The sequence below is a fragment of the Chelonia mydas genome, chromosome 6 (assembly GCF_015237465.2).
Source record: "Chelonia mydas isolate rCheMyd1 chromosome 6, rCheMyd1.pri.v2, whole genome shotgun sequence".
In the NCBI taxonomy this organism is placed as follows: Eukaryota; Metazoa; Chordata; order Testudines; family Cheloniidae; genus Chelonia; species Chelonia mydas.
Genome location: NC_051246.2, coordinates 127,329,134 through 127,355,464, shown reverse-complemented (window position 1 = coordinate 127,355,464; position 26,331 = coordinate 127,329,134). Strand labels below are relative to the sequence as shown.

At 40.9% G+C, this 26,331-nt stretch overlaps 1 protein-coding gene across 6 annotated transcripts in view; it reads right to left on the bottom strand.

Annotated features, from left to right (window-relative positions):
• SOS2 (SOS Ras/Rho guanine nucleotide exchange factor 2) overlaps nucleotides 1-26,331 on the bottom strand; it is a 106,591-nt gene that overhangs the window by 42,817 nt on the left and 37,443 nt on the right. For 3 of the 6 annotated variants that reach the window (XM_037901369.2, XM_037901373.2, XM_037901370.1), the window contains 7 exons: nucleotides 25,601-25,732; nucleotides 21,168-21,332; nucleotides 20,501-20,704; nucleotides 18,761-18,904; nucleotides 13,293-13,403; nucleotides 10,674-10,772; nucleotides 322-449 (listed from right to left, as the gene is read on the bottom strand). In XM_037901369.2, the coding sequence (XP_037757297.1) occupies nucleotides 322-449; nucleotides 10,674-10,772; nucleotides 13,293-13,403; nucleotides 18,761-18,904; nucleotides 20,501-20,704; nucleotides 21,168-21,332; nucleotides 25,601-25,732 (983 nt within the window). Of the gene's footprint in view, nucleotides 1-321; nucleotides 450-10,673; nucleotides 10,773-13,292; nucleotides 13,404-18,760; nucleotides 18,905-20,500; nucleotides 20,705-21,167; nucleotides 21,362-25,600; nucleotides 25,733-26,331 lie in introns of those variants that run through there. The other 3 variants (XM_043548217.1, XM_037901372.2, XM_037901374.2) reach the window with 3 other exon arrangements.

Below are 26,331 nucleotides of genomic sequence, written 5' to 3'. Positions count from 1 at the left end.
AGCGCTGAAACGTGCAGCGCTCAGGGGGGTCTTTTTTCACATCCCTGAGCAAGAAAGTTGCAGCGCTGTTAAGTGGCAGTGTAGACAAGGCTTTAGACTATTCAAGAAGGGGGTACGGAGGGTTGTAAGTGAATACTCTTGGAACAGCAACAGATTGAAGTCTGCTAGCTTTGATGTTTGGCATGTGCAAGTGTCGAACAAAAACATGCTGCTTTTTTACATCAGTCAACGAAGGGGGAAATAGGGAAACACTGACACCCCTAGAGATCTTCCTTCTAACTTGCTTTGGGGTACAAGAGGCTTCCTTGATTGTATTCTTACCCAGGCCGCCGTCTAGGTGAATGTTTATTGTAAATGCGCTCCATGCTGCATTGGAGATTTAAAAGAGCAGTAATGGCTTGTTTCAAGCACTCCCTGTCTTCTTCATCTTCACTGCATTCCTGCAATTGCTACAATGACAAAACAAATCCATTTCTGTCCAACTTAATCGTTTCTTTAGAGATATATACAGACAAAAACAAATATATTCATTTGTGGGGTCTTTTTCAAAAGCACTCAGTGTTCGCCTGACTTTGATCCCACTGAAGTCAATAACCAATGCTGAGTGATTTTGCAAACCTCACCCATAAGACCACCAATGCCTGTCAAAGTAGTTACTGAAATGAAAACACATCTGTCAGATATCCTGAAAGATAAATAGCTAGAGAGTGAGCTTGTGTGTGAAAGGGAGAGATTCTGAGATAAAGACAGATTCCCCCATTCTATACTGGATAGCCTTACCATGAGTTGTCAAAAAACCCTACAGGATATTATTCTTGAAATCCTTTCACTTAAAAATTGTTCTGTTTCATAATGATCATTGGCCTTTGAAGTTAGCTGTGTTCACTAGTCTAGAGGCTTGGAACAGTCCTGAAGCTGTATGTCAATACTACATCAACGGCGCCCTTTTTTTTAGTAGTTTAATAGTGTTTCAACTAACTATGCAGTGTAGTTGTAGCCATGCTGGTTCCAGGATATTAGACACGGTGGGTGAGGTAATATCTTGTATTGGACCAACTTCTGTTGGTGAGAGAGACAAGCTTTTGAGCAGCACAGAGCTCTTCTTCAGGTCTGGGAAAGGTAGTTGGAGCCACAACTAAATGCAAGGTGGAAGAGATTGTTTAGCATAAGCAGTTAGCACACAGTCTAAGGAATCACTCCAGGTAAAGTGGCCCATTAACACCTCTGCAGTCATAGGGAGGAAAGAAAGGGGGGAAGAAAGCAGCCGAGGAAGGGTTATTAGGCTATGTCTACACTACAGCCTAGGTCGGCAAAACTTATGTCGCTCAGGGGTGTGAATATTCTGCCCCCTGAGCAACACAGGTGACACCAACATAGGCTGTAGTGTGCACAGTGCTACGCTGGTGAGACAGCTTCTCCTGCTACATAGCTTCTGCTGCTCGCAGAGGTGGTTTTTTTATGCCAACGCAACGGGAGAGCTCTCTCCTGTCAGCATAGAGCGTCTTCACCACACAAACTACAGCTGCACCACTGTACGCATAGACATGCCCTTAGTGGGTTACAGATTATTGTAATAACTTCAACCAAGTCCAGCAGACGGGTAAGAGCAAATGTGAACTTCACCTACCATTCTCTCTATTAGCAAAGATAAAGTTTGAAATCCAGATTTAATACTAGCAACAAATGATCAAGTCCAGTGATCATGTTTGCTTCACTTACTAGGGAAAACAAGATTTTTCCTTCCCCACTACTCAGAAGGTCACTGATTTACAAAAATCTAATTAGCTTTCATAGTCAATATTCATCTCAACACTCACTTGTAAGAAAAAAGGGGTTACAGAAAACTTCACATTCTTTAAGGTAAATGGTTCACAAAATATCAACAGCATAAGAATATTATGATGAGTGAGTAACTGAAGAGTCTATACAATTTTACCTGTTAATTCTTCTTGTAAGTTAAGATTGCATGAAAAACTTAGTAGACAAGAAAATTCAGGTAGACTGGTCTACTGGGCAAAATCAAGCCAATCTGCCACCCACTATGGGCTAACTCGTGTTTGCCCTGTATATTTTAAAAGGAATCTTACCCACAATCACTCAGTATGGCAGTAGCCTTCTTTTTCTTTCCCAGTATGCTCTCTCAGCAAGGATATTTAGCTGGCTCTAAAAGTAACTGAGACAACAGAATTGACCAGATGGGCCCTCTCCCTTTATGTAATTCAAAGTACTACCACTTATATTTTCCAGATGGCCAAACATTCTCCAGTCTGTATATCATGGAAATCAAAGAATTTTTATATTTGAGAATCTGAGAGGATTATGCATGCTGAGAAGAGTATAGGGAAGAGAAAATAAGGCACTTGCCATGGTGAGTATCCCCTCTTTTCCACCTCATCGGCAGAGACTCTAAAACAGCAAAGGGAAAAGGAGGGAGAGAATAAGACTGGGTCTGAAAAAAATGCAATGAGGTTTATGAAGTCCTAAAACATGCATATAGCTAAGGATTGTGACAGTATACTGATTCTGCTCCTCAGATTCCCTGGGAGGATTTCTTCCAAACTCTTCCCAAAATGAGAGATCATCTCTGGCATCATCATCGCTGACAAAAAGGTTGTATTTAGCTTAGTGAAACAGCTCCAGAAAAGAGTCTAAAGCTGTAGCTAGTGGACATTACATAGCATCTATTTTCATTTTGTGTAAAGATATAGGGAATCGCTTCCATTTCTGGTTTCCAACATATTGAGTTTTCAGAATCCACTTCAAGCAACTTATTCTGGCAAACTTTACTCTCTCAAGTTCTTGCCCTTTACAGCCAAGCTTTCAGACTAAATCAACATAGGAGTGCAATTTATTTGCTATTCACAGGATAAGAAAAAAGGAACATGTTTTTGCCAAAGATGTGACAGAATATTAATACTGGTAAATTGACAATCACAACAGTTTTGTCAACTTTTTTATTCTTTTCTGAAGAAAATGACCAACAATAGAAATGAAGGGCATTAGAGTTCTTCTGACCACTGATAAACACAACTATTGCTTGTTAAGAATTGAATTGTGGTATTTAGTTCCTTCCTTCCCTCTGGTATTCTAAAAAGGATGATCTTGAGTGGATCTAATCTCTTGGAACATCCTCTAAAACTGTGCAGAAGTCCCCATGCAATTGTAGAATGAGTTCAATGAATTGTCTTTCTGCTTTTGGTCTCATGTCTTGGCACCTGAACACGCTCTGACGGCAATGTTTGCAGAGTACAGTTTCTGTAGTTCTCGACAAATGTTAAGACACTCTTCCTTACTGATGTAATAGAATGCCAAAAGACAGTACTTCAATAATATTATCTCATTGTGTTGAAGCACTTTTCTGTTGTCTTATGTTTTAGATGAGCTAATCTGCTGGGTACAGATTTACTTAAGGAGCCAATCAACCTGTGGTGGTGAAGGACGAGACTACATTTATTTCCAAAGGCTGTCCCATCACAAGATCATTATGCAATTTTGCACTAATTAGTATTCTGCTCAGGACAGGTCAGGGACTGGATTAGCAGTGGCGTTTTGTGATTATACCCTCCAACTATGGAGCACGAAAACACACCACGCTCAACGTAAGAAAAATGTTGTGTAATGTGGTGAGGAACTATATTTTTGTTCATATGTATTTCTCACTGGTGACTACAAAAGATAAGGTGCTGAGAGTCTGTAAAATGCTGCTGTTCGTTCTCTGTATCTACTGCTAATGATTAAACAATAGTGAAAGGGATAAAAGACAGAATTTAATATCTTTTGGGTTCTTTGGCAACTATGTAACAGGCCATTCTATGCAAAAGATCTCTGAAGTGAGTGGATTTGAAGATAAATATCAACAAAAGGATAATTCATAGTCTGTCCCTCAGTCACAGTTTAAAAGGGTGGAGAATAGTCCATCAATAAAGGAAAGTCTTCATGGACTCGACGCTGAGGTCACATTCCTTCCTTACTTGAATGGCTCTCAACCGTCTGAATCTGGTTGGCAGCTTGTCCAGGATTTAGATAAATTCTTTGACCCTGAGTTCCCTGAAATAGATCTAGCTGGTCTGGAAATCTGATAAACAGTATATTTATAGTAGATGTCTTTGAAGCAAGAGAGAGGTTATGATCCCCTTGAATCTGTTATCAAGGAAATCAATCTAATGTGCATCTGATAGTAGAGTTTTTCAATAATTACAAAAGTTAATCACAGTATTTTGAAACACAGAATATTCTAAGATTGATAACTAGTTGCAGAATTCCTATGCAGACTATACTTGGCTACCTGTGTTTCTCAGCATTACTGCAAGATCAAACACCTTTATTATTATCAACATTCCTTCTCTTAGAACCTCTATGACAAGCCTGTAGTATCTTTTGAGGGGGGTCCTGAGTGGAATGGCTGTATGGGTGGGCTTGTGCACAACAGTGCAGGGTTCTGCAGCTTAAAGAATGCAGTAGCCCAAAACCTCTGCATGAAAATGGAGCACACGGAAATACAAACATTGCTATTCTAGTCCACAGGCTGAAACATCAACCACAGACAGGCTGCCCTGCAGTCCTTAGATCTGCCAGGGAACATGGGTAGATTTATATCCCAATGCAGAGTTCACGGCACACAGGATCACATCAAAACAGAAACACAGCAATGGCTTATCTAGTACAATGGTCAGTACCAGATACTTTAGAATAAGATGTAAAATTCCTATTACAGGAAATTATGTACAAATATGCCACAGGGGAAGTTCTCTCCTCACCTCAGTCAGTTAAATGGTTGCCTTGTATCCTGAAGCATAAGGCTTAACATCCCTTATATTTTATCTTCATGGAACTGTGGATATGCTTGTTGTTCATAGAAGTGCCCATTCCTTTTCTGAATCCTAGTAAGCTCTTTGACTCACAAACACCTTACGACAGTGAATTTCACAGGGTAATTAGACAATTATGTAAGAAGGGATTTCCTTTTAGCACTTTTGAATTTATCACCTATTTATTTCATTGTTGTCTCCTAGCTCTCGTATTATATGAGCATAAGAACGGTCACATTGGGTCAGACCAATGGTCCATCTAGCCCAGTATCCTGTCTTCCAACAGTGGCCAATGCCAGGTGCTTCAGAGGGAATGAACAGAACAGGTAATCATCAAGTGATCAATCCCTTCGCCCATTCCCAGCTTCTGACAAACGGAAGATACAGACGCTTCAGAGCGTGGCTTTGCATCGCTGTCCATCCCTGGCTAATAGCCAGTGACGGACCTATCCTCCATGAACTTATCCAGTTCTTTTTTTAACCCTGTTATAGTCTTGGCAAAGAGTTCCACAGATTGACTGTGTTGTGTGAAGAAATACTTCCTCTTGTTTGTTTTAAACCTGCTGCCTATTAATTTCAGTTGGTGACCTAGTTCTTGTGTTATGAGTAAACAACACTTCCTTGTTTACTTTCTCCCCACCAGTCATGATTTTACAGACCTCTATCATATCCCCCCTTAGTCTTTTTTCCAAGCTGAAAAGTCCCAGTCTTATTAATCTCTCCTCACATGGCAGCTGGTCCATACCCCTAACCATTTTTGTTGCCCTTTTCTGAACCTTTTCCAATTCCAATATGTCTTTTTTGAGATGGGGTGACCAGATCTGCACGCAGATGAAAGGATAAAGAGGAGTGTCTGACTGACCTTCTCTGGAGCATTTGTTGTTTTATATACCATTATTCAGTTGCTTTTTTTTATCTTCTTCTCTCGAGGTTAAGTAGTCCTACTCTTTTTAACCTCTCTTTCATGCCTCTAAGAGTTTTGCTATACTTGTCTAGACTGTTTCCATTTCGCCTACTTTCTTTCTGAGATGAAGTTACTACAGCTGAACATAGCATTCAAGGAGAAGGAATACCAACAACTTATGCAATGGCATTAACATATTGTAAGTATTGTTCTCTGTACCTTTCTTAATACACACCAACACTGGGGATTTTTTTTAAAACCACTGAGCAGAAGTTTTCACAATGTAATATGAAGTTCAAATTTTAACCTGAAATTATTCATTGTCACCATTAAAGACACATTTCCCAGAAGAACGGCCATACTGGGTCAGACCAAAGGTCCATCTAGCCCAGTATCCTGTCTTCCGACAGCGGCCAATGCCAGGTGCTTCACAGAGAATGAACAGAACAGGCAATCAAGTGATCCATCATAGACTATCAGGGTTGGAAGGGACCTCAGGAGGTCATCTAGTCCAACTCCCTGCTCAAAGCAGGACCAATCCCCAATTTTTGCCTCAGATCCCTAAATGGCCCCCTCAAGGATTGAACTCACAACCCTGGCATTTGCAGGCCAATGCTCAAACCACTGAACTATCCCTCCCCCCATCGCTCAGTCCCAGCTTCTGGCAAACAGAGGCGAGGGACACCATCCCTGCCCATCTTGGCTAATAGCCATTGATGGACCTATCCTCCATGAATTTATCTAGTTTTTTTTTTTGAACATTTACTATACAATGGGATTCAAGATTTCAGTGTTTCCCTACCTATACTTACAAGGACAAATAACTGGGTAATTGCTGATTTTTTTTTTGAGGCAATCACTGTAGCTGAGCTAGAACTCTGCCCCAAAGCCTTCTACTCTGTTCATCTTTGCATGTAAATCAACATACATCACACTTAGTAAATAAGCTTTGCATTTTTCCTATAATCAAGAACAAATTTGCCAAAGTATCGCCAAGGTATCATCTTGCGGCTTCATCCATTTTAAAGTTATAAATTAAACAAGAGCATTTTATGTAAACTTAAAAAAAAACACAGCAAAATATTTCTGCAGTTATTTACAAGCTTCTACACTTAAAGGTAAAAGACACAGTTAACGATACCGAACAGTCTGTTCTTCCATTCATGAGAGGATGTGTGTATGTAGTTCCCACTAGCATTAACAGGAGTTATTGGTGTGTTGAAAGTCTCTACAGACAAAAAGTCTCTTATGAGATTAGAAAGACAAGACTGAGCGTATCTAAAAAAGATTTAAGTACCTTCTCTGTTTTGCATTTTGGAATATAAATAGCAACAAGTCTTCTAGAATCATGAAACAAATAAGATCTAGCAAGTTTGTAAATAAAGCATGTAATCCTCAAATGCACAGAACACCAAAGTGAAAACAACACACTAAATTAAACACTAGATCCTGTAGCTGAAAACTGTCTAAACACTGTAAGGCCCTACTCTTGCAGAGATTTATGTTTGTACTTAGCCTTATGCACTGTGAATACTTCCACTGACTTCAAGAGAACATTCAGATAATCAGTTTTACCTCCTGCATCACACAGGCCACTAAATTGGTTAAGATATTCACACTTTAAATAAAAGTACTACAAAAAACGTCAGAGAATTGTCACATTTAAAAAAAATGTATTTTGCTGTGAGGGAAAGAACAGCGGTCAATGATTAAGTTCTCCCTATGGTTATATTTCTTTGAAACAAATGCTGTATTTATACATCTGTTAGTGCTGACCCCATACCAAGGGCTGGCAAAAGAACTGCAAAAGTAGAGCCGAATGAGGCTACTGGTATGAAGACTTAAGTCTTCTGAACTAACAACTAAAGTAAGTCAGGCTACTCCAAGAATCAAGAATGATCGGTATTTTGTTTACCTTTTAAGTCTCACTCAATAAAATTATAAACTTCATGAAGGCATCCAAAGTGTAAATCACCTTAATTACAGTTTCAGAGTAACAGCCGTGTTAGTCTGTATTCGCAAAAAGAAAGGAAGACTTGTGGCACCTTAGAGACTAACCAATTTATTTGAGCATGAGCTTTCGTGAGCTACAGCTCACTTCATCGGATGCATACTGTGGAAATTACCACTATACATACAGACACCATAAACAATAGCTCCTCCCACCCCACTGTCCTGCTGGTAATAGTTTATCTAAAGTGATCATCAAGATGGGCCATTTCCAGCACAAATCCAGGTTTTCTCACTCTCTGCCCCCCCTCAGACAAACTTACTCTCTAGCTGGTAATAGCCCATCCAAAGTGACCACTCGCATCACAATGTGTATTATAATCAAGGTGGGCCATTTCCTGCAGGAATCCAGATTCTCTCACCCCCTCACCCCCCTCCAAAAACCACACACACAAACTCACTCTCCTGCTGGTAATAGCCTATCCAAAATGACCACGCACCTTACAACATGCATGAAAATCAAGGTGGGCCATTTCCACCTTGATTTTCATGCATGTTGTAAGGTGCGTGGTCATTTTGGATAGGCTATTACCAGCAGGAGAGTGAGTTTGTGTGTGTGGTTTTTGGAGGGGGGTGAGGGAACCTGGATTTGTGCTGGAAATGGCCCATCTTGATGATCACTTTAGATAAACTATTACCAGCAGGACAGTGGGGTGGGAGGAGCTATTGTTTATGGTGTCTGTATGTATAGTGGTAATTTCCACAGTATGCATCCGATGAAGTGAGCTGTAGCTCACGAAAGCTCATGCTCAAATAAATTGGTTAGTCTCTAAGGTGCCACAAGTCTTCCTTTCTTTTTGCTTAATTACAGTACATCTTCTAACCACAACAAAGCCCAGGTGTTTGGAACCAAAATTTAGGTGGTTAAAAATGTTGTTTCAAAACTTAGTAACAGTAGAAATATTTTCACAGATTAAAAATACAAGGAAACCACTTGGATTTAAACATTACTCCAGGCTGTTGGCAACCCAAACATTATAGGCCTGTGCTAAGACATGAGACTAAGTAAAACCAATTATGTTTTTGTTATACAAGTTGACTGAACTGCAAAAAGTAAACAGCATAAAGAGTGAAAATTAAACTAGCGTTTACAAATGTTAACATTAACAGAGTTAAAGACGTGAAAAACCCAATATTGTTAACCTGAGTCTCCATTCAGTTTTTTCACTGTTAAGTAGATTTTAACTTGTCTGAGTGCTACAATGCGATAAACATTTTAGGCTGCAAAGTTTGCTATTTCTTCCCACACATATTAAGTACATCCTTGGAACCGTACACAAAGAGCAGCTAGCAATACAGAACTTAAAGGCTGTACTAGTTGCATGACAATACAAACTGACCGTATGCTGAGGTAAGCCCCATACCACTGCAATATGCACACAATACATTTTAGGTAATGTAATTTTTTTAATTGTGCGCTGAATTAAAAAATTCTTAGCAGTCATACAATAATAAAATTTAAGAAATAACCCAATGTCACTTCATTCATTTAAATGAAATATTTATAGTTTAATCAATTATCCACTTGTTCACGTATGTGTTACAAATCTATTTCTTAGCACCACATCTACTACCCCAAATATGGGCAAACATTTTTGGCACATGGTCTGCAATCACTAAAAATCTCTGAGGCTACAAGTGTCCCAAGACCACTCCCTGTAGCCAAGATAGTGCATTGTCCCTACTTACATTTCTGTTCTTTAAAAGGAGTACTAGTGGCACCTTAGAGACTAACCAATTTAGTCTCCAAGGTGCCACAAGTACTCCCTTTCTTTTTGCGAATACAGACTAACACGGCTGCTACTCTGATTTCTGTTCTTTGTTTACACATTTATGCTTATCTCATACTCACAACAAGAGTTGTATTTCTGCTTTTTGATGGACCCTCTATCCCGCCTGGGTCCCTGTCTCCATTAACTCAACTCAGAAGCAAACAAATACAGACAAACGGAGGTATGCACAATTATTATTATGCTATTTATCAGGTGCGATGAACAGGGCTACCTACAAAAACATATGCTGCCGTGTGGACTACCTTGCCAAGGCATAAAAGCAGCACTAGACACACAGGTAATCTTTGGTCATACCTGCAGATTACTTATTGTATAGTTTGTCTCTCTTGATTTCCCAATACGTAAAATTATTTATAAATCCACATCAGTTCTCAGCCTACGCAGTCTTGCTCTTGGTAACAAAGCTATTGAAAACAAAATGCTACAGGAATATAATTTAACAACCTACTAAATCAGGATTCCACAAATCTTTGCAAATGCCCTCACTTTTTAAGATACGAACTATTAGAGTCTCTCCAAATTTACTTATTTTTTTTTTAAAGGAGTGCTGTGGATGTTCTCTTCTTCTATCCTCATTATGGAGAAAATGTGCCAGGCTTTCAAAGATTCTACTTTATTTCTTGGTCTTGTCCACTTGGAACCCAAAGCAACTAGTGAATAGTCAAAATAGATGATTCTGATTTTGCTGAGTGTGAAATACAAGTTTTCCAAAAATTATAAGATGGATGTGCTTGCCTTGAGCTGAGAGGCCCGGACATTGAGTTGAACCATCTTTTACTGAATTAGGAAAATTTATGAAATAGAAGTAAACAAAGAATTAAAAGCAACGCACACTGTCAAATTAAAGTAAATTTCACTTAAATGCCAGTTCAATTTAATAAAAAATAGACCTACTATAAAGGTTTAGCATGCCACAGCACACAAGCAATAATCAAAGATTTATGGACGTGTTGAGGCCTGGAATAGTTTGAATTTTGCATTATTTAATATTGATAATAGATTGTAACAATCAGTTTACTTTCTAACCATGCAATCACTGCTGTAAAATTTATGCTTAACTATATTCACATCCTATCTTCATGCACAGTAAATAAAAATTAATTCCCTAGTTAAACTAAAATTACTCATGCTTTAAATGAAACTGCACTAGTGTCTTACCTGCAATAATTCAAAATAGTGCAAACAATGATAAACTGGGATCAGCATAAGTCGTGGAAGGACATATTGTACAGCTTCTTTAAAACCTTCAGCAATAGACTGAAAAGAAAAAAAGCGGCATTATTACCACATATAAGTCAAAAAAAAGGAGGGAAGAAGTTGAGAGGTTTTTCGAGAGTTTTATTAATTTGCTTGTGAGAAATATAGATATAGTGAATCTTTAGAAGGGCTTGAATGAGTACGGTGTGGTGGGATGGTGAGCCAGGAGGCAGAGGGCATTGCAAATACTGGAAGCACGCTTTTTTAAAAGCAGGACAGATCAGAGGGTAGTGCACACGTACTCCCAGTTTGCTACTAAAAATTCACCCATGGCTTGCAAGATACACCATCCTCAACTCCCTCGGTGAGAATCTGCAGTGGCAACCTCATTAAAATAGACAACTTATCAGTTTCACTGTGATTACCTCTATTTTCACCAGAAACAACAAATCAACAAACAATGTGCTGGAACAAGTTCACTACAAAACAATTTACAAACAGCTCTCAGGTCACACAAAGCCATGCGGACCTTTATCCTTAACAGACCTCATACTTCACCAATGTCTTCAGTACCAGCCACAAAACTTAAGTTTTTCCTCAATCAAGATTTCCATTGCATTAACAAAATATTCCTCAGGAAAGCCTATGTCACCTGGTTTTAATATCTACACAAAAGACTACTTATGCATTTCCTTTTCTTATTAATTAGCACTAGCTCAAAGAGCCAAAAATTAAGAACATGCAGAATTCTATAGTGAAACCGTATTCATGACTAAGCAGACATAATCCTAAAACACACAGTCATGTCTGGGAAGTTAGGGTATTAAGGCATAAAGCTTGAAAAACATTATGATCAGTCAGATACGCTCAAACCTACTTCTTTAATGGATATTTTACTAGGAGTAACAAAAGAAATTTCAATTTCCTGCAGAATTTGGTGCTGGAATGCAATGGAAGCTTAAAAAGACTACCTGGGACCCAGAGACAATCTGACCAAAGTGCACCCCACAAGAAATTCTAGTACCCCACCTCCTACCACCCCGCAAGAGGGTTTGTGGCACTCACATCTCTCTTCTGTTAATGCTACCTCCTGCTCTCCAGATCTCAAAGTGCACTGTGTCTTTCCCTCCAGATTCTTGGTAGATCCATAGGCCCAGATATTTAGATTCTGCCTTAATCTACCCCTCCGACACGCCAAAGAAATTAGGAGATCTTATTAAATACACGGGATAATACTATTAGTAATAACTTTGGGATTCACATTTATTTAGTCAACCAAAATGATTTTAAAACTGTTTCGCTTTTTGACTAACGCAGTAACTAACGCAGTAACTCAGAAGGCAAGAAGAGGAGAAAGAATTTCCAAAGGATCCTGGGAAAGGAACATGACTTCTTGAAGCATGGATCAGAAAGAAAGCAGAGAAATCATGGACACACTTAAAATGAAGTAACTGTGGAATGGAAACTTATTTATCCAGTGTTTTACTTTCTGGAAATAATCTGTCAGTCTAAGACATCTAGACTGGACCTCTCTTTCTGCAATTGCCAGAGGCAGCTCATGGTTGTCCATGGGACTTCAAGGCTTGGCCATACCTCTTCTGCCTTCACTCCAATTTGCTCGGAGACAAAATGCTAAGGAACATCCCAAACACAGTCCAACTCTTCCTATTGGGAGGGAGCGTCAAGAGAGGATGCCAGCTTCCTTCCCAAGTGACTCAGTATCCACCTGAGTATTTGGGATAAGACTCCAGAGCTTTTCCCTAAAGAAATGGACCGGCCATGGGTTTGTTGTGTTTTGGTTTTGGGGTTTTTTTGATGGGGGGGGAGGAAGGGCGGGGAAGGGGTTTACTGCACTGACCAAGGAATCAGGTGCAGGATGATGGTCTTGTTTATTGAGTCCCAAAAGGTGAAGAGGACTGACTCACCCTTGAAGAGATGTCTCGGGAGGAGTCTCAGCTGGCACGATGGGACATAAAGACCCTATCAAGCTGTCCAAACTGAGTCCTTGCCCAAGCAGGGTCTGTGGGATAGGAGCAACTGTGGCAGAGCTCTCCTTCTGTGGCTCCTTTGAGTCTCCTTCCAGATGAAGAACTCTTAGCCATTTGTAGGCACTGTTTAGCAGGATCTGCCATGCTGGGAGGGGAAGGGGAAAATAAACAAGGGAAGGAGCTCAGTGGGTGGTCCTGTTAAGAAATGAATCCCTGAAAAAAGTCAACCATTGGATGAAGGACAAGGTATAGGTGGGGAAGGAGAGAGAGAGAGAGAACATTGTTCATTGATTTGGTATTAAAAACGGGGATGGCAATGGAAAGGGCAGGAATGCCAAGTCACCGCTTTGCTGGAGGCAAAGAATCTAGTACGAGGGCTGAAGGGAAGTGACCAAGACCCACGGACATGTCTGAGCTGCCTCCAGTATTTGCAAGAAGAGAGGCACAGCCCAAATACTTTAATCTGAGGAGAAATCATGATCCAGGATACCACTAGGATTTCCCTCAACCCCAAAGAGTGATTGGGAACAGGAATATAGAATGGATCTTATAAAAGAAATGTGGTATTTCTTGAGTGAGATTTCATACTTACCTGAAAATGTAGCGCAACAGCTGGTTTAGCCATCAAGTTATTAAAATGCTCATGAAACCGTGGAGAAAGAATATCCTGGGACAAAGTTTCATATGGATCAAAGGCTTGTTCCTAAAGGAAGGAGGAAATAATTATGTATATACAGAAAAAGGATGTAGGACATCTTTTGTGCTCAGCTGTACGATTTGTTTATTCAGATCTGATGTGTTAATGTGATTTTTCAATAAACTTTCAGTTTACTCAAAAATAATATAACTCAGCATATCCCATAATTCATTAACGTATATTTTAATACATGCACAAATCTTTTGTGAGCACTGCTCGGCATCACCATATTTGTCATTCACACAAATTTTAATGAAATGATGGCAGCCAAGAGGCAAATTCTTATTTACAGTCCAGTAGTGATCCCACCACCAAGTCATGTTTTGAAAAGTCTTCTCTAACATGTATGAAAACAATGATTACTTACCCTCACAGTAACTTTGGTTCTCTGGGCTGATGTCGGTGTGGATACCACTGTAGGTGCTCATGTGCCTCACACGTTGCAAGACCTGATTCCCTATGAAATCTCATGTAAGGAAGATCAGCCCTAAGTGTTTGGGGCTCACTCACTCTCCTGGCCAAAGTGCTTGCAGCTAGGAAAACGGTCTTCAGAAAGAGCTTTCTTTTGAGTCTGAGTCCCGACAGGATGACACGGAGTTCTGAGGTAGGAGTCATCTCTTTGACCAGTGGGTAAATATACACCACATCCTTGAGGAGCTTCAATACCGCTGGGTGAGAGAAGATGGAGCACAAACATACAGGCAGATGGCAAACTGAGATCAGAACTGGATGGACCTCAGTGGAGCTGAACAAAAGACCAGAGTGTTTCAGATGCAGCAGTATTCAAAAATCTGTGGTACTTGCATAGAAGCCAAGCCTTGTTAGGCCACCAAGATCAAGAACCTTTTCCAAGTTGACAATTAAGTCCTCCTGGTTGTTGGGTTTCTACTCCGTAACCGCATCTCCTGCAGTTGTTTAGGGCAGTCCCTGACCGCGGTACTTAGCCAGCCAACATCCTGGCTGTCAAGTGCAGAGACTTACGGTCCAGATGAACTATCTGGCCATGGTGCTGCAACATCAGGTCCAGGCACTATGGGAGCCGGTTCAGTGGCTGAATGGACATCTATAGCAGATCTGTCAATCAAAACTGTTGCAGCCAATATGGTGCTATGAGAAGCATCGTGGCTGTGACTCTTGGATTTGAAAATTACCATGGAAGATGTGGGAATAGGTGGAAAGACATAAAGGAGGCCTTGGGTTCCACTGCGGAAGGAAGGTGCTGGGCAATGAGCCTGGAATAGAGATGAGAGTCGGTACTGCCCTTGGTGGTGAACAGGTCTAATACAGGAACCCCCCAATGATGGAATACTGGCACTACAACATCTCTCTGCAGTGACCATTCATGACTGGCATGGTTATTTTCTTATAAAGTCTCTAGGTCAATGCTGACTCCTGGGAAGTGAAGAGCCACTGGGGTTACTCGTTGCTAGCACCATATCTAGAATTTGATGGCATCCAGGCAGAGTGGCAAGAAGCATACATTTCCTTGTTTCTGCAGTGAATCATAGATGTTGCATCCATCAGGTCTACACTGTGAAATTTCAGAGGACAGGCCAGAACACCACACAGGCCAGCCTTATGGCCCTGAGTTCCAGGATGTTTATGGGAACTCCCATGTTCTCCAGGAACCAGATCCCTTGGATTTGCAGGTAGTCCAGGTGGGCTCCACAACATTTGCCCGATGCATCTGCGACTGAAGTCCTTGTTGAGTAGGAGGAACAAAAACGGTACCCCCACTGCTTAATTTTTTGGAGTCTAGCACCATGTCAACTCTGCAACCATATGAGGTGGCCCCAAGACCTTACTGTCCATCCGATGTCTTGGAGGGGAATAGATGAACTTGACCCAAAGTAGAAGCAGCCTCAGGTGAAGTCTGGAAGCATCATCACATACATGCCATGCTGGCATATGGCTGAACAATCCAAGGCAAGTCTGTAACCACTGTAGTCTGATCTTATCTCAAGTAATAGTAATTGCAATGACAGGAACTTGAACTCTGATAGGTATGCCCACTCTGACCTGGAGTCTATCGTAACTCCAATGGACTCTATCCTCTGCATCACAGTTCACTAGGAGGACCCCCGGGCAAACAGGAAGGGAGAATATTCTAGGTTCATTGCAGTCTCTTGCTGGGATCTGCCTTTGACCAGTCAGTTATCCAGGTAAGCATAGACATGGATGCTCTGCCTCCTCAGGTATGATGCAACCTCAGCTAGCCAGGTGGTAAAGACTCTCAGTGCTATGGAGCGTTTGAATAATAGTACCTTGTGCTGGCAGTGATTTGGTCTCACTGTGAATCTCAAGTACTTCCTATGAGCTGGGTGGATCTTTGACCAGAAGGGAGAGACCCTCTCTCAGGTAAGGAAATTATATTTCAAGAATAAGGTGTGAGAGTTTGCCACCCAGGGGGGCACCTCAGTTTGGTCGCGGATATCGATATGGGTTCTGAGTTGGTGCCAAGGTCCTTCACCATGTGCCATTCCCACCTTGGAAGACTTGGGGGCTCTCTCCTTGGAATTAAGTTTCACAGTCTCCTTGTGGGATGATCCCATGTGTTGCTTGGAGCGCACACTCTATGCAGGATTGTCTCAGTGTTGTCCTCCTGTTCCTGGGGCACAGGTTCTGATGTTGAAGCTGTCAGCACTGAGGTCGCTGGTGTTGAGGGCATCAAAGCTGATGGTGCCAGTTTTGACAGTGTCCCCTTAGTTGCCTTTTTCACTAACTGCTCTTGGAGTGTGGTGGCTAATGCTGACTGTTTCAGTTCCACTTTGGTAGCTGTCACTTCCTCTGGGTCTGAGGTGACCCACATGGATCACTCAAGCAGATGTAACTTGACCCATGAGTCCCTACAGTTACAGATTCTAGAGGAAAACAACTGGTATGCCAAGGACCTTGGGATATGGCTCTCTCCCAGGGAGAGCAGGCAAGAGCTAGGTCAATCTTCTGTCAGTAGGGAGGATGAGACCATCATATGATGGGCAGGGTTTGAACCCTGATGGTTTAGAGCAGTGGTTTTCTATCCTTTTTCATTTGTGAGCCACTAAAAAAATTTCAAATGGGGGTGAGATCCCTTTGGAAATCTTAGTCTGCAGACCCCCAGGAGTCCATGGATCACTGGTTGAAAACAACTGGTTTAGAGTCTGTCATGTGGGTGCAAAATACCTTCCCCCGCTACTGGAGGTACACCAGGGTCTCCTCTCTATTTTTTTTATTGGAATGTCCAAATTAAAGGAAACAAGGGAGAAGAGTGATGAAGACCTTTCTCTTCACTACACTATCCAAGAAATGGTGAGTTTGAAGCCTTGCAGAAGTAGCTGGTCAGAAAGTGGCTGGGTTCCATCTCACTGTCATGGGTGGTAAAAGCCAACTGAAGGAGGGCCGTGGTTGCTCTGCCCTTTCTGCCATTGCACAAGGCCCAGACAGGCACTGCTATTCAAAAGAATCCAGTCTCACGTGCAGGAGGCATACGAGCACCTACGACAGTGGGATCCACACAAACATAGTGGAGGACGTGTTTCTATACTTACTGTCTGGTTATGACTGCTCTAGTTAAGGCTGCATTAGGACATTCTGTGTTGATATGCTCATAACTTTCTGAAATTTTCACCACTGAGGCATTTTCCACTCATGGTCTCTGCCCAAAAGTGATTTTTTTTTTTTTTTTTTTTTAAAAGGTTTGGGCAAAATTCCTTCAACTGTTTTCTGCTAAGAAAACAACCAACATAACTAACTGTTTTACTTCACAATAAAACAACGAAGAAGAACTATATACAAGCGAATGAAAGTGCTCTCGTAACGAAACCAAGACTGGGAGGAACAGGGATTCCAACTCTGACCATGTGGCGGTAAGAGGGAACTGAAGAGACGTTGACCCGCACAAACTAATATAGCCTCGCCTGAGACATGAGGCTATGTACAACGGACATGTGGGTCAACGGACACCGCTACGAAAATCGTCTGGCTCTAGCACACATGAAAACCCACATTTGGAATACATATAGGGAACACCACTTGAACAAGAATCATAAAATGCAAGTGTAAAAAAGCTGCAGGCACTTTTGGAGCCAGGCTACTACCAAACTAATTGATATCTGAAAGCTGCATTCAGCATTACAATGGTCATGGTTATTTTGGAAAAACTGGTTTTGATTTGACAAAGTTATGAGAATTTGCAGCTTGTGTACCGAGAATACGCAGCAGAGTTTTACACCATCACATACATGCTCTGAAGGCGTGTTTTATTCAATATCCACGAGGCAGAAATGACTAATTTAAGTTCCACACTCATGCATGCATATTTCAGCCCTTTTTCGCTTTAGATTATTTGAAAATAGTACATGTACTGTAATTATTTTAAAATTATGTGGCCAAAAATCAAAAAGAGGTTTTCACCAGGATACTAAAATGTCACCTGTCTAGAAACTTTCCATACCAAACCACCAAGATATTAGATCCACAGAAAAAAGACAAACTTTAAATGGAAAGGTTTCAGAGTAACAGCCGTGTTAGTCTGTATTCGCAAAAAGAAAAGGAGTACTTGTGGCACCTTAGAGACTAACCAATTTATTTGAGCATAAGCTTTCGTGCACCCGATGAAGTGAGCTGTAGCTCACGAAAGCTTATGCTCAAATAAATTGGTTAGTCTCTAAGGTGCCACAAGTACTCCTTTTCTTTTTAAATGGAAAAGCTTGTTTCCTCTCTATTCCCTTCATCTCAAAAATGCTACCCCATTTTTGCAGAAGAAAATTTACCTTTGAAAACAGACCAGCCCAAAACGTGATTTAACTTTATGAGCAAATTATAGGGCTTTTATAATGGAAATACTTAAGACAATCTCCTGTTTAAAATTTTGACACCAGAACTGGATGCAGTATTCTAGTATCCATCTCCTCAATGCCGTATATAGAGGTAAAATCACCTCCTTACTCCTACTCACTTGTTTATACATCCAAGGATTGCATTAGCCCTTTTTGTCACATCATTACACTTGGAGCTCATGGTGAGCTGCTTGTCCACTATGACCCTTAAATCATTTTCAGATTCACTGCTTTCCAAGACACAGCCCTCCATTATACACACATGGCCTGCATTCTTTGTTTCTGGATGCATGACCTTGTACCTGTTGGTCTTAAAAAGGCTTGTTTGAATGGGCCCATCTTACCAAGCAATCTAGATTGCTCTGTGTGACTGCACTATCATCATTCTCTGTTCAGAACCTCATAAAAGCTTTTTTTTTTTTTTTTTTTTTTTTTGGAGGAGCAGAACATGCCCTCTATTGTCCATTCCACAGAGATACAGAATCATGGACACTAGCTTAATATGAAAATACAAAATATTCCTATGAAGTGATTTTAGAAACTCACCTCTGCCAGATCTTCAAAGCAGCTGCCAGCCAAAGGATGAGGACTACTTTCATCTGTCATTTCAACAGTATCCTCAATCAACCCCAAGAGCTTCACAGTCAATTCATGAATATCTGAAATGTTGCTAAAGATCATATCGATATCCTGAGAAAACAAAAACTATGCTTTAGTAATATTTGTTACCATTTCCTTTACTCTTTTGCAGACATCCAAGTGTTTCAAATAAAGTTTGAGCTATCTAAGCCCTGTCTACACTGGCAGCAGGGTGTAGGGCACACGTAGCTTACATGTTGCAGTGAAAACAGGCTGCATCCACCCTGGCAGAGCCTCTCCCCACTGCTGGAGCTTTTTTGTGCTGCTTCCATCATGCCAGAGCCTTTCCCTGCAGCAGGGAAAAGCTCCAGCAGCATGGATGCAGCATGACACCGCATTGTAGACGGAGGAGGTACTGCTTGGGCGTATCGAGAGTCATGTAGGGTATACCCACAGGATTCAGGTCTGTCATTACTCGCCTAAGCAGTGCCTCACCGTCTACACGTCTATGCAGTGCCTCTACTCTACATGCTGCCATAAGGAGTGTGCAATGTAGACATACCCTAAATAGGGACGAGACAACAGAAAGAGGGGAAAGGCAGGCAAGTTCTAGGCATCAATTCAGGCTGAGCGATCATGTTTGGGCATATTCACTTTGATCCAACATTGCACAATTTTTACTTTCAAATGTCCGAGAGCATGGTGCAGTATCCAATCCAGCGTTCGAGAGCAGTGTTTCTTGTGAGAGAAGCTATGGGTTATTCACTGGGTAGGACAATAGGGTCCAACTTTTTTAGCCTTTACACTAACAGGCCACAATCAGCAGGGGAGGAGCAGTTTAAAGCTGTCATTATTTCCCCTCCATCACCCTCCTTGCTCTTTTCTGTCTCTGAACTTAACCTGAAGTGAAAATTTAAAAACGACCCCCAGCTCAGGTCTCAATAACAAAACTGTATGATCAAAGCTATGCGGTCACTTTTTCACAGTGCCAGCTGGGCTTAGAGAGGGAAGTGGCAGCTTCCTTTTTCAAGTCCTGCTTGTAGTGTCCCTTATCTCAGAAACACACCCATCTGGGCAGTCTTCCCCAACCCATCATCTGGAAAGCACCCTTCCCTTGACTCCAACCTATGAATGACATCCATTTCTTCTCCACTTACCTCCAGCCTTGCCCATTCCATCCTATGCTCAGGAATTCATCCCATCTCTCCCTGCCCACACCCTAGCCCCCAAATGTCTCTCTTCCCCCTAATCAATTTTCCCCTTTCCCTGTCAATCAAGGTAAATTACCAAGGTTTCACATCTTCCTCTTTTTGAGGGACATCTGCAGCCCCTCTTCCTAGCACTCTCTTTCCTAGGAACCCCAGCTCCTCCATCTGCTGCTATGCTGCTTGCCTGGTAAAGTGCAGGTGCATAATTGCATAAGGATCAGGCTTTCTACCCACATGACCATCTGGCACTATAACTATTGTTCGCATCCAAAAAAATCCCTTGCTTTTTAAACCTTGGTCTGAGAATATTCATCTAAGACTGCTATCTGCAGTGCCTCCCTCTTATTTCAGGCACCAATCACCACTTCTGTTATACACTAGGATACTTCAAACCAAATTTCACCTACTCTGCTACAGTCAATGTAAATTTGCTAAGTTATGGTTGAAAATGGATATGCAAGTATTTAAGCATTAAAACAGTAATCAAAAAGGGACTTACGTAAGGTGTGAACAACTTTCTGTTAGACAGGAAAGCTTCCCGAAACACTTTTATTATCAGATTCAACTCCCGCAGATACTGTCTTTCTTCTGCAATTTCAGTTCTCACTAGCTCATAGTAATTGAGTTCACCTGAAGAAGAGGGCTCATCTTCACACAGCGAAACCAAACCAATAACATCCTGATCAAACATATCCATCAAAACCTAGCAAAGAGTGAAAGTCAAGTTTTTATACAAGTCTGATTTCTATCCTTCATTCAAACTCAATGATCTCAGTTTGTTCAAAAACTAGTGAACTGTATTTAACACAACACTTTCTGTAACAACAATCACAAGGTAGTAAACTTGAATCTTTGGCAGGATCAATTACCAATACTGTGGTTTTTATAATTTAGTGCAGCAAGAAAACAAGTTAGGATTTGAGGAAGAGGGATTCAGAAGAACACAAGGCATCTTGCAAAAGCTTTTGCCTGATAATGAAGATAACTGAAATTCAACAAAAAAGATTTCTGAACAATTTAATAAAGATGAAACTAGAAAGACAGAGTGGAAAACCTACCATTACAAAGAGGTGTCATAATAATGATAATCATAACAGTATGATGCAGTTGGGAACTAAAGCGATAAGCCATTTAAATATCAGTATAGCAAATCAACTATTTCTTACCTTATCAGCACACATAGACACTTTAATGTCTTGCTGGGAGATCTCGAAGTGTCGTATATTGAAAACATAATTTCCAGCCAGTTTCAAAATGTCAGCTGAGATATATTCCAAAACAGCCACAATATAAAGAGAGACATGATAATCTACTTTATAGCCTAGAACCTCCTGCAAATTAAAAAGAAAACACGGTAAAACTATAGTCATGCCTGAAAGTTATTGACGTTGAGCACCATATTTGAAAACTAAGATATTAGCATTTTTACCAAAAGGATTTTTGCTTTGAGTTACCAGCTCACATACAGCTGCAATAGCCAGAGCACAGAACAGAAAACGGGAGTCTGTGACCAGCAATATTTACCAAGGAAGAGCTTAGAAACACGCCACTGTCACATTTTGCCTGCTACAGAAACATGGCTTTCAAATCCCATTAAAATTAAAGGACTTGAGTGGGACCATTCATGTGCTTAAAATTAAGCAAGCTTAAGTCCTTGCACGATGAAAGTCTACACATGGAAATAGGAGAAAAAAGGATTCTTCCTTTTACATTTTTAATGCAAAATGTGTTTGCACCTTTTGCAGAATCAAAAATTGTCTGCTCTTAATCTCTTGCAAGCTGTAATTCACGTTAGCCTGTCCATTATCCCAGAACATTTGACCACTGTCGAAAGACAGGCTACTGGGCTTGATGGACCATTGGTCTGACCCAGTGTGGCCATTTTATATAACCTTAAATAGGAATTAAGCGAAGTGTTCACACAAAACATGTGCAACTGAAGAAATCACATACTTATGCTCAAATTAATATGAAGGGGTTAATTTAAGCTTTGGGAGAAAAGAAAGTGGAGTAGAAGAGAAAAACAGAGAAGACATTGTTCCACTTTCAAAAACATTTCAAACAGGATGATATTTTTCATATTCTGTTGAGGGTTTACTTCACCCCACACCTTTTGCCTGTTAAATATTTGTGATAGGACCATAATGAATAAATACAGATAGGCTTGTGCATTTTAGTAATATTAACCTTGTATCATGCCATCATCTATTTTGGGATGCATCATTTAAAACCAGCTACTATGGTCCTATATACTTGCCCACTAGCTGATTTTACTGGTGTAACGAGTAAGGCTATGATTTAGTCATGAAGGTCGCAGAAGTCACAGAATCCGTGAATTCCAGCAACCTCCGTGACTTCAGCCTGTGGTGGGCAGAAGCTGTAGGGTCCCCCACTGCCCGCAGTGGCAGGGAGCTGCAGGGTACCCGTGGCACCTCTGGCGGCCCCTGGAGCCGGGGGTTGCCCCACGGGCAGTGGGGCAACCCCCGGCTGACACAGGAGGCAGGGGACCCCCGGAGCTGCAGGTGGCAGGGGTACCCTGCAGCCCCCAGCTGCTGCAAATGGCTCCTAGCCCCTGCACAGCTGCCCTGCTTCAGGCGATGTGGGGACCTGCAGATCCCCATTTTGTCAAGTATATTTTTCATAAGTCACAGACAGGTCACGGCTTATGTGAATTTTTCTTTTTTGCCCGTGACCTGTCCATGACTTTTACTAAAAATATCCATGAAAAAATCTTAGCCTTAGTAATGAGTAATCTCTAGAAAGAAAAGCATTATTCAGAGCTGCTAGGTTTTTCTTCTCAACAGCCACCCCCAACCACTGTTGTAAACTACAATATTATACTCAATAGATAGGAGTCTGATTATTATTCCAGAGAGAGATACTGAAAAGGTCTCAAGTCTGCCTGGTATCGAATACATATCTGCTGTTTGTCTTCTTTTTTTATGCTAGTTGCTAACTTTATTCCGCATGCTACCATCTGACAGAAGGAATTTCCTTTTACATTTTGGAAATATGAAGCATGGAGAGAAACAGACCCACATTATACCCTAATAGGAAGAAACTTTTGCATTTTTAAAGATTGACTTAAAGATGAAAAATCAGTGGATATTGTAAAACTAATTCAGGATAAACCTATGCTTTAAAAAAATCCCATTTCAAAAATCAACAGTATGCCCAAGAAATTGAACTTTCAGGCTTTCATGGTTTCTTCAAATTTAACCAGTGGCACTACTAGTTAAGAAGTGAAAGCCAAACAAGAATTTTTCCTGCCATTAAGTTTGATGTGAGGATATGTTAGACCAGGGGTTCTCACAACAAATTTTTTGGTGGCCACGGTGACAATTTTTCCTAAAATTCTTAATTAACTTTAGGAAAATCAAATATACATGTCCAAATCATTGTAATTTATTGAATCTTTCTGAAGACTCAATAAAAATAATGTACAGTTGTCTCTATTCTTTACTGGACCAGAATAGAAACACAAACAAGGTGCTCTGAAGGTTCTTGTCTTTTTTGTTGTTGTTCCTTTTGCTTTTTTAAAAAGATTTGCTTAGCTAGTAAGTCTGCTGCTGTGAAAAGTGATATTAACAAACTTACAAATATCACTTTTCACAGTAGAAGACTTACTCAGTCCTAGCAAGCCCGGGGACAAATTAAGCCTTGCATGGGGAGGTCGATAGGGGGGAACTGGGAGACAGGGGGAATGCACGATGGGCTGGTGGAGGCCAGAGGAGATGGGCAGAGGGGAGCCCCACAGCTGGGGGTTGGAGCTCCATGGCCAGAGACTGCTGTCTGCCACCCCAGGAAGGTGGGGAACTCAGTAGCTGCCTGTTCCTCCAGCATGTGTCTCGGGGGTGGGGAGGAGCAGGTCTAACCCTTGCTGTTGGCCCTGGGGGCGGGACCACTGCTTTGCCGCCACCCCAATCACTGCCCGGAGGCTGTGGCCACAAGAAAAGCCCCTGATGGCCATATGTGGCCACACTGGCCGTATTTGAGAAATGCTACGTAAGACAAACCATAAGAACTTTACTGTTAATTCTTTCTTAGAACTGTACATATTATAGCACAACAGTCTTAATTTTTTTAAAAACCCTTTAAAGTAATTTGCAGTGCTATAAAAGAATGTCACCACACCTTTTTTTAAAGAACGCATCTTCACATGCTGGTACATAATTTTGTATTTAAATATTTCCAAGCAGAGATTTCTAACATACATTTCTAAATAAAGGAAAAGGAGAAGCAACTTTAAGAGCCATACCTAGAAACTGAACCAAACCTAGTTCCCTTCAAAGCAAATGAGCACTTTGACACAAATTACAAAAAATAAAAAATAAATTGTTTACTGTGACCTTAAAGAAGCGAACTTACTAAACTGAAGACTAAGCATGTCAATGTTGCAGTACCAGTTATTTCTTTACTTAGAAAAATATGGCCCTTATTCAGGCTAATAACTAAATAACTTAACTAAAGCTACATTTCACTGTATAAATAATATCTTATTATATGTACAGATCAGAAATGCTTCCCAGACCTTGCTGATCTTTAATAGCTCCCTTCTAAAGTACACTTGTAAAAATTACTCATAATGTAAGCCATCCATAAACTACAATGTTCCAAAAGCAACAGACTTTTATTCCCTCACTGTTTCTGTGGAACTTCCTGGTCACTTACTGATACTTGGTCACATGGAACAAGTATGAATGAGGAAAGGAACAGCAACTTACTTTCCTTTTCCTAAGGCTATGGGGAGGAAGGTTGAATAAGGGAGATCTATCCCTCTTCCATTTACAGATGCAATGAAGTGAACTTAATTCAGCTATTGCTACAGCTACACTGATCTGAACGTCGGAAATGCTGTTCTGCTAAGAAAAATGACACTAAAAATAGCATCGGGGGATTAAATGTTTGTGACTCAACGATTTCCATATCAAACTTGCGTAGTTTGAAAGTAAAATTTATCTGCTAGCTCTATACATCTGAGTGTGAAGTTGGCTAGTTTCCTTCTCAACCCCTGCCCCCCATAATAAATGTTTTGTAGTTCAAATTAGGACTTCTGTTTTGCCTTGGAAAACTCACGGTTGTCAAATTCTGCCTCAGTGACACCTTCTGACTCCAACAGGTCTGCACAAATGTAATTGATTGGAATTCAGTAAACATTTCTGTTGTTAATGTACGAGGAGTAGGATCCAGCTCTATCCCTCTTAGCTGTTTTGCCTCCACAGTGCCAATACACCAGTAAATGCAGATACTAAAGGCTAAAGGTGACCAAGTAGAACTCTGAACACATAAAGGGAGCAGATATGTGGGGTGAGGTGCCACCATTTTTTACATAGTTAACTTTTCAGAGTAGAACTAAACTTTAATAAATGAAGTCTACAACAAGAGAGATTGAAAAGTTTGGTTTAGTGCTACATTTACATAAATACAGTATACTAAAAATGGCTACTTTTACTCTTCCAACCAACACCAGAAACTGATCTGGATTTGTCTTTTCTTTTCTACAATAGTTTACACACAAATTAAAAAAGAAATATTTAAATGCTAAACAAGCAAAACATAGCATAAAGTAAAAATTAACTCTGAGACTTATCTAAAATACCTTTAATAGGGGATGTATCTTGTCCACAGGTAGTAGGAGAGGGTTTCTTCGTTTTCGTTTCTCTATAGCAGACTGTGCATCAGCAATAGCCCACTTGTCGATTGGATGAGGAAATGTCTTTTGAACTCGCTCCTGCCCAAACATAAGAAATGCAGTTTAACCAGTCAGCATACATAAACTTGCAAAATAGTCACTCACCTAATTTCCCTATTGATGTTTGTACCCCATCGCTTCCTCACTTCTAACTGCTCCATTGCTCTCTCTTAGGCTTTTCTCCTTTCATGCAGCCCCACCTCTAAGACTGGAACAATCTTCTACTCCCCACAGAACAAGCATCCTTTCAAATCTCGCCTCAAAACAGCCCTTCCTGCCCTTTGTTATTTGCATTATGACAGCACTTAGAGGTTCCAGCTGAGACGGGGCCCAATCATACTGAGCACTGTACAAACACAGTAAGAGGGGACACTAAAGAGCTCTCCATCTAACTGGAAAAGACAAAGGGATATTGTTCCCATTTTACAGATGGGGAATTAAGGGTCTGTCTACAAAGCAAAGTAAAACCTGTGGCTGGCCCATGCCAGTCGACTCAGGCTCAGGGGGCTTGGGCTGCAGGGGTGTTTCATTGTGGTGTCAATGTTCAGGCCTGGGCTGCGGGACCCTCCCACCCTGTGGGGTCCTAGAGCCCGGGCTACAGCCCAAGCCCAGAAGTCTATACAGCAATGAAACATCCC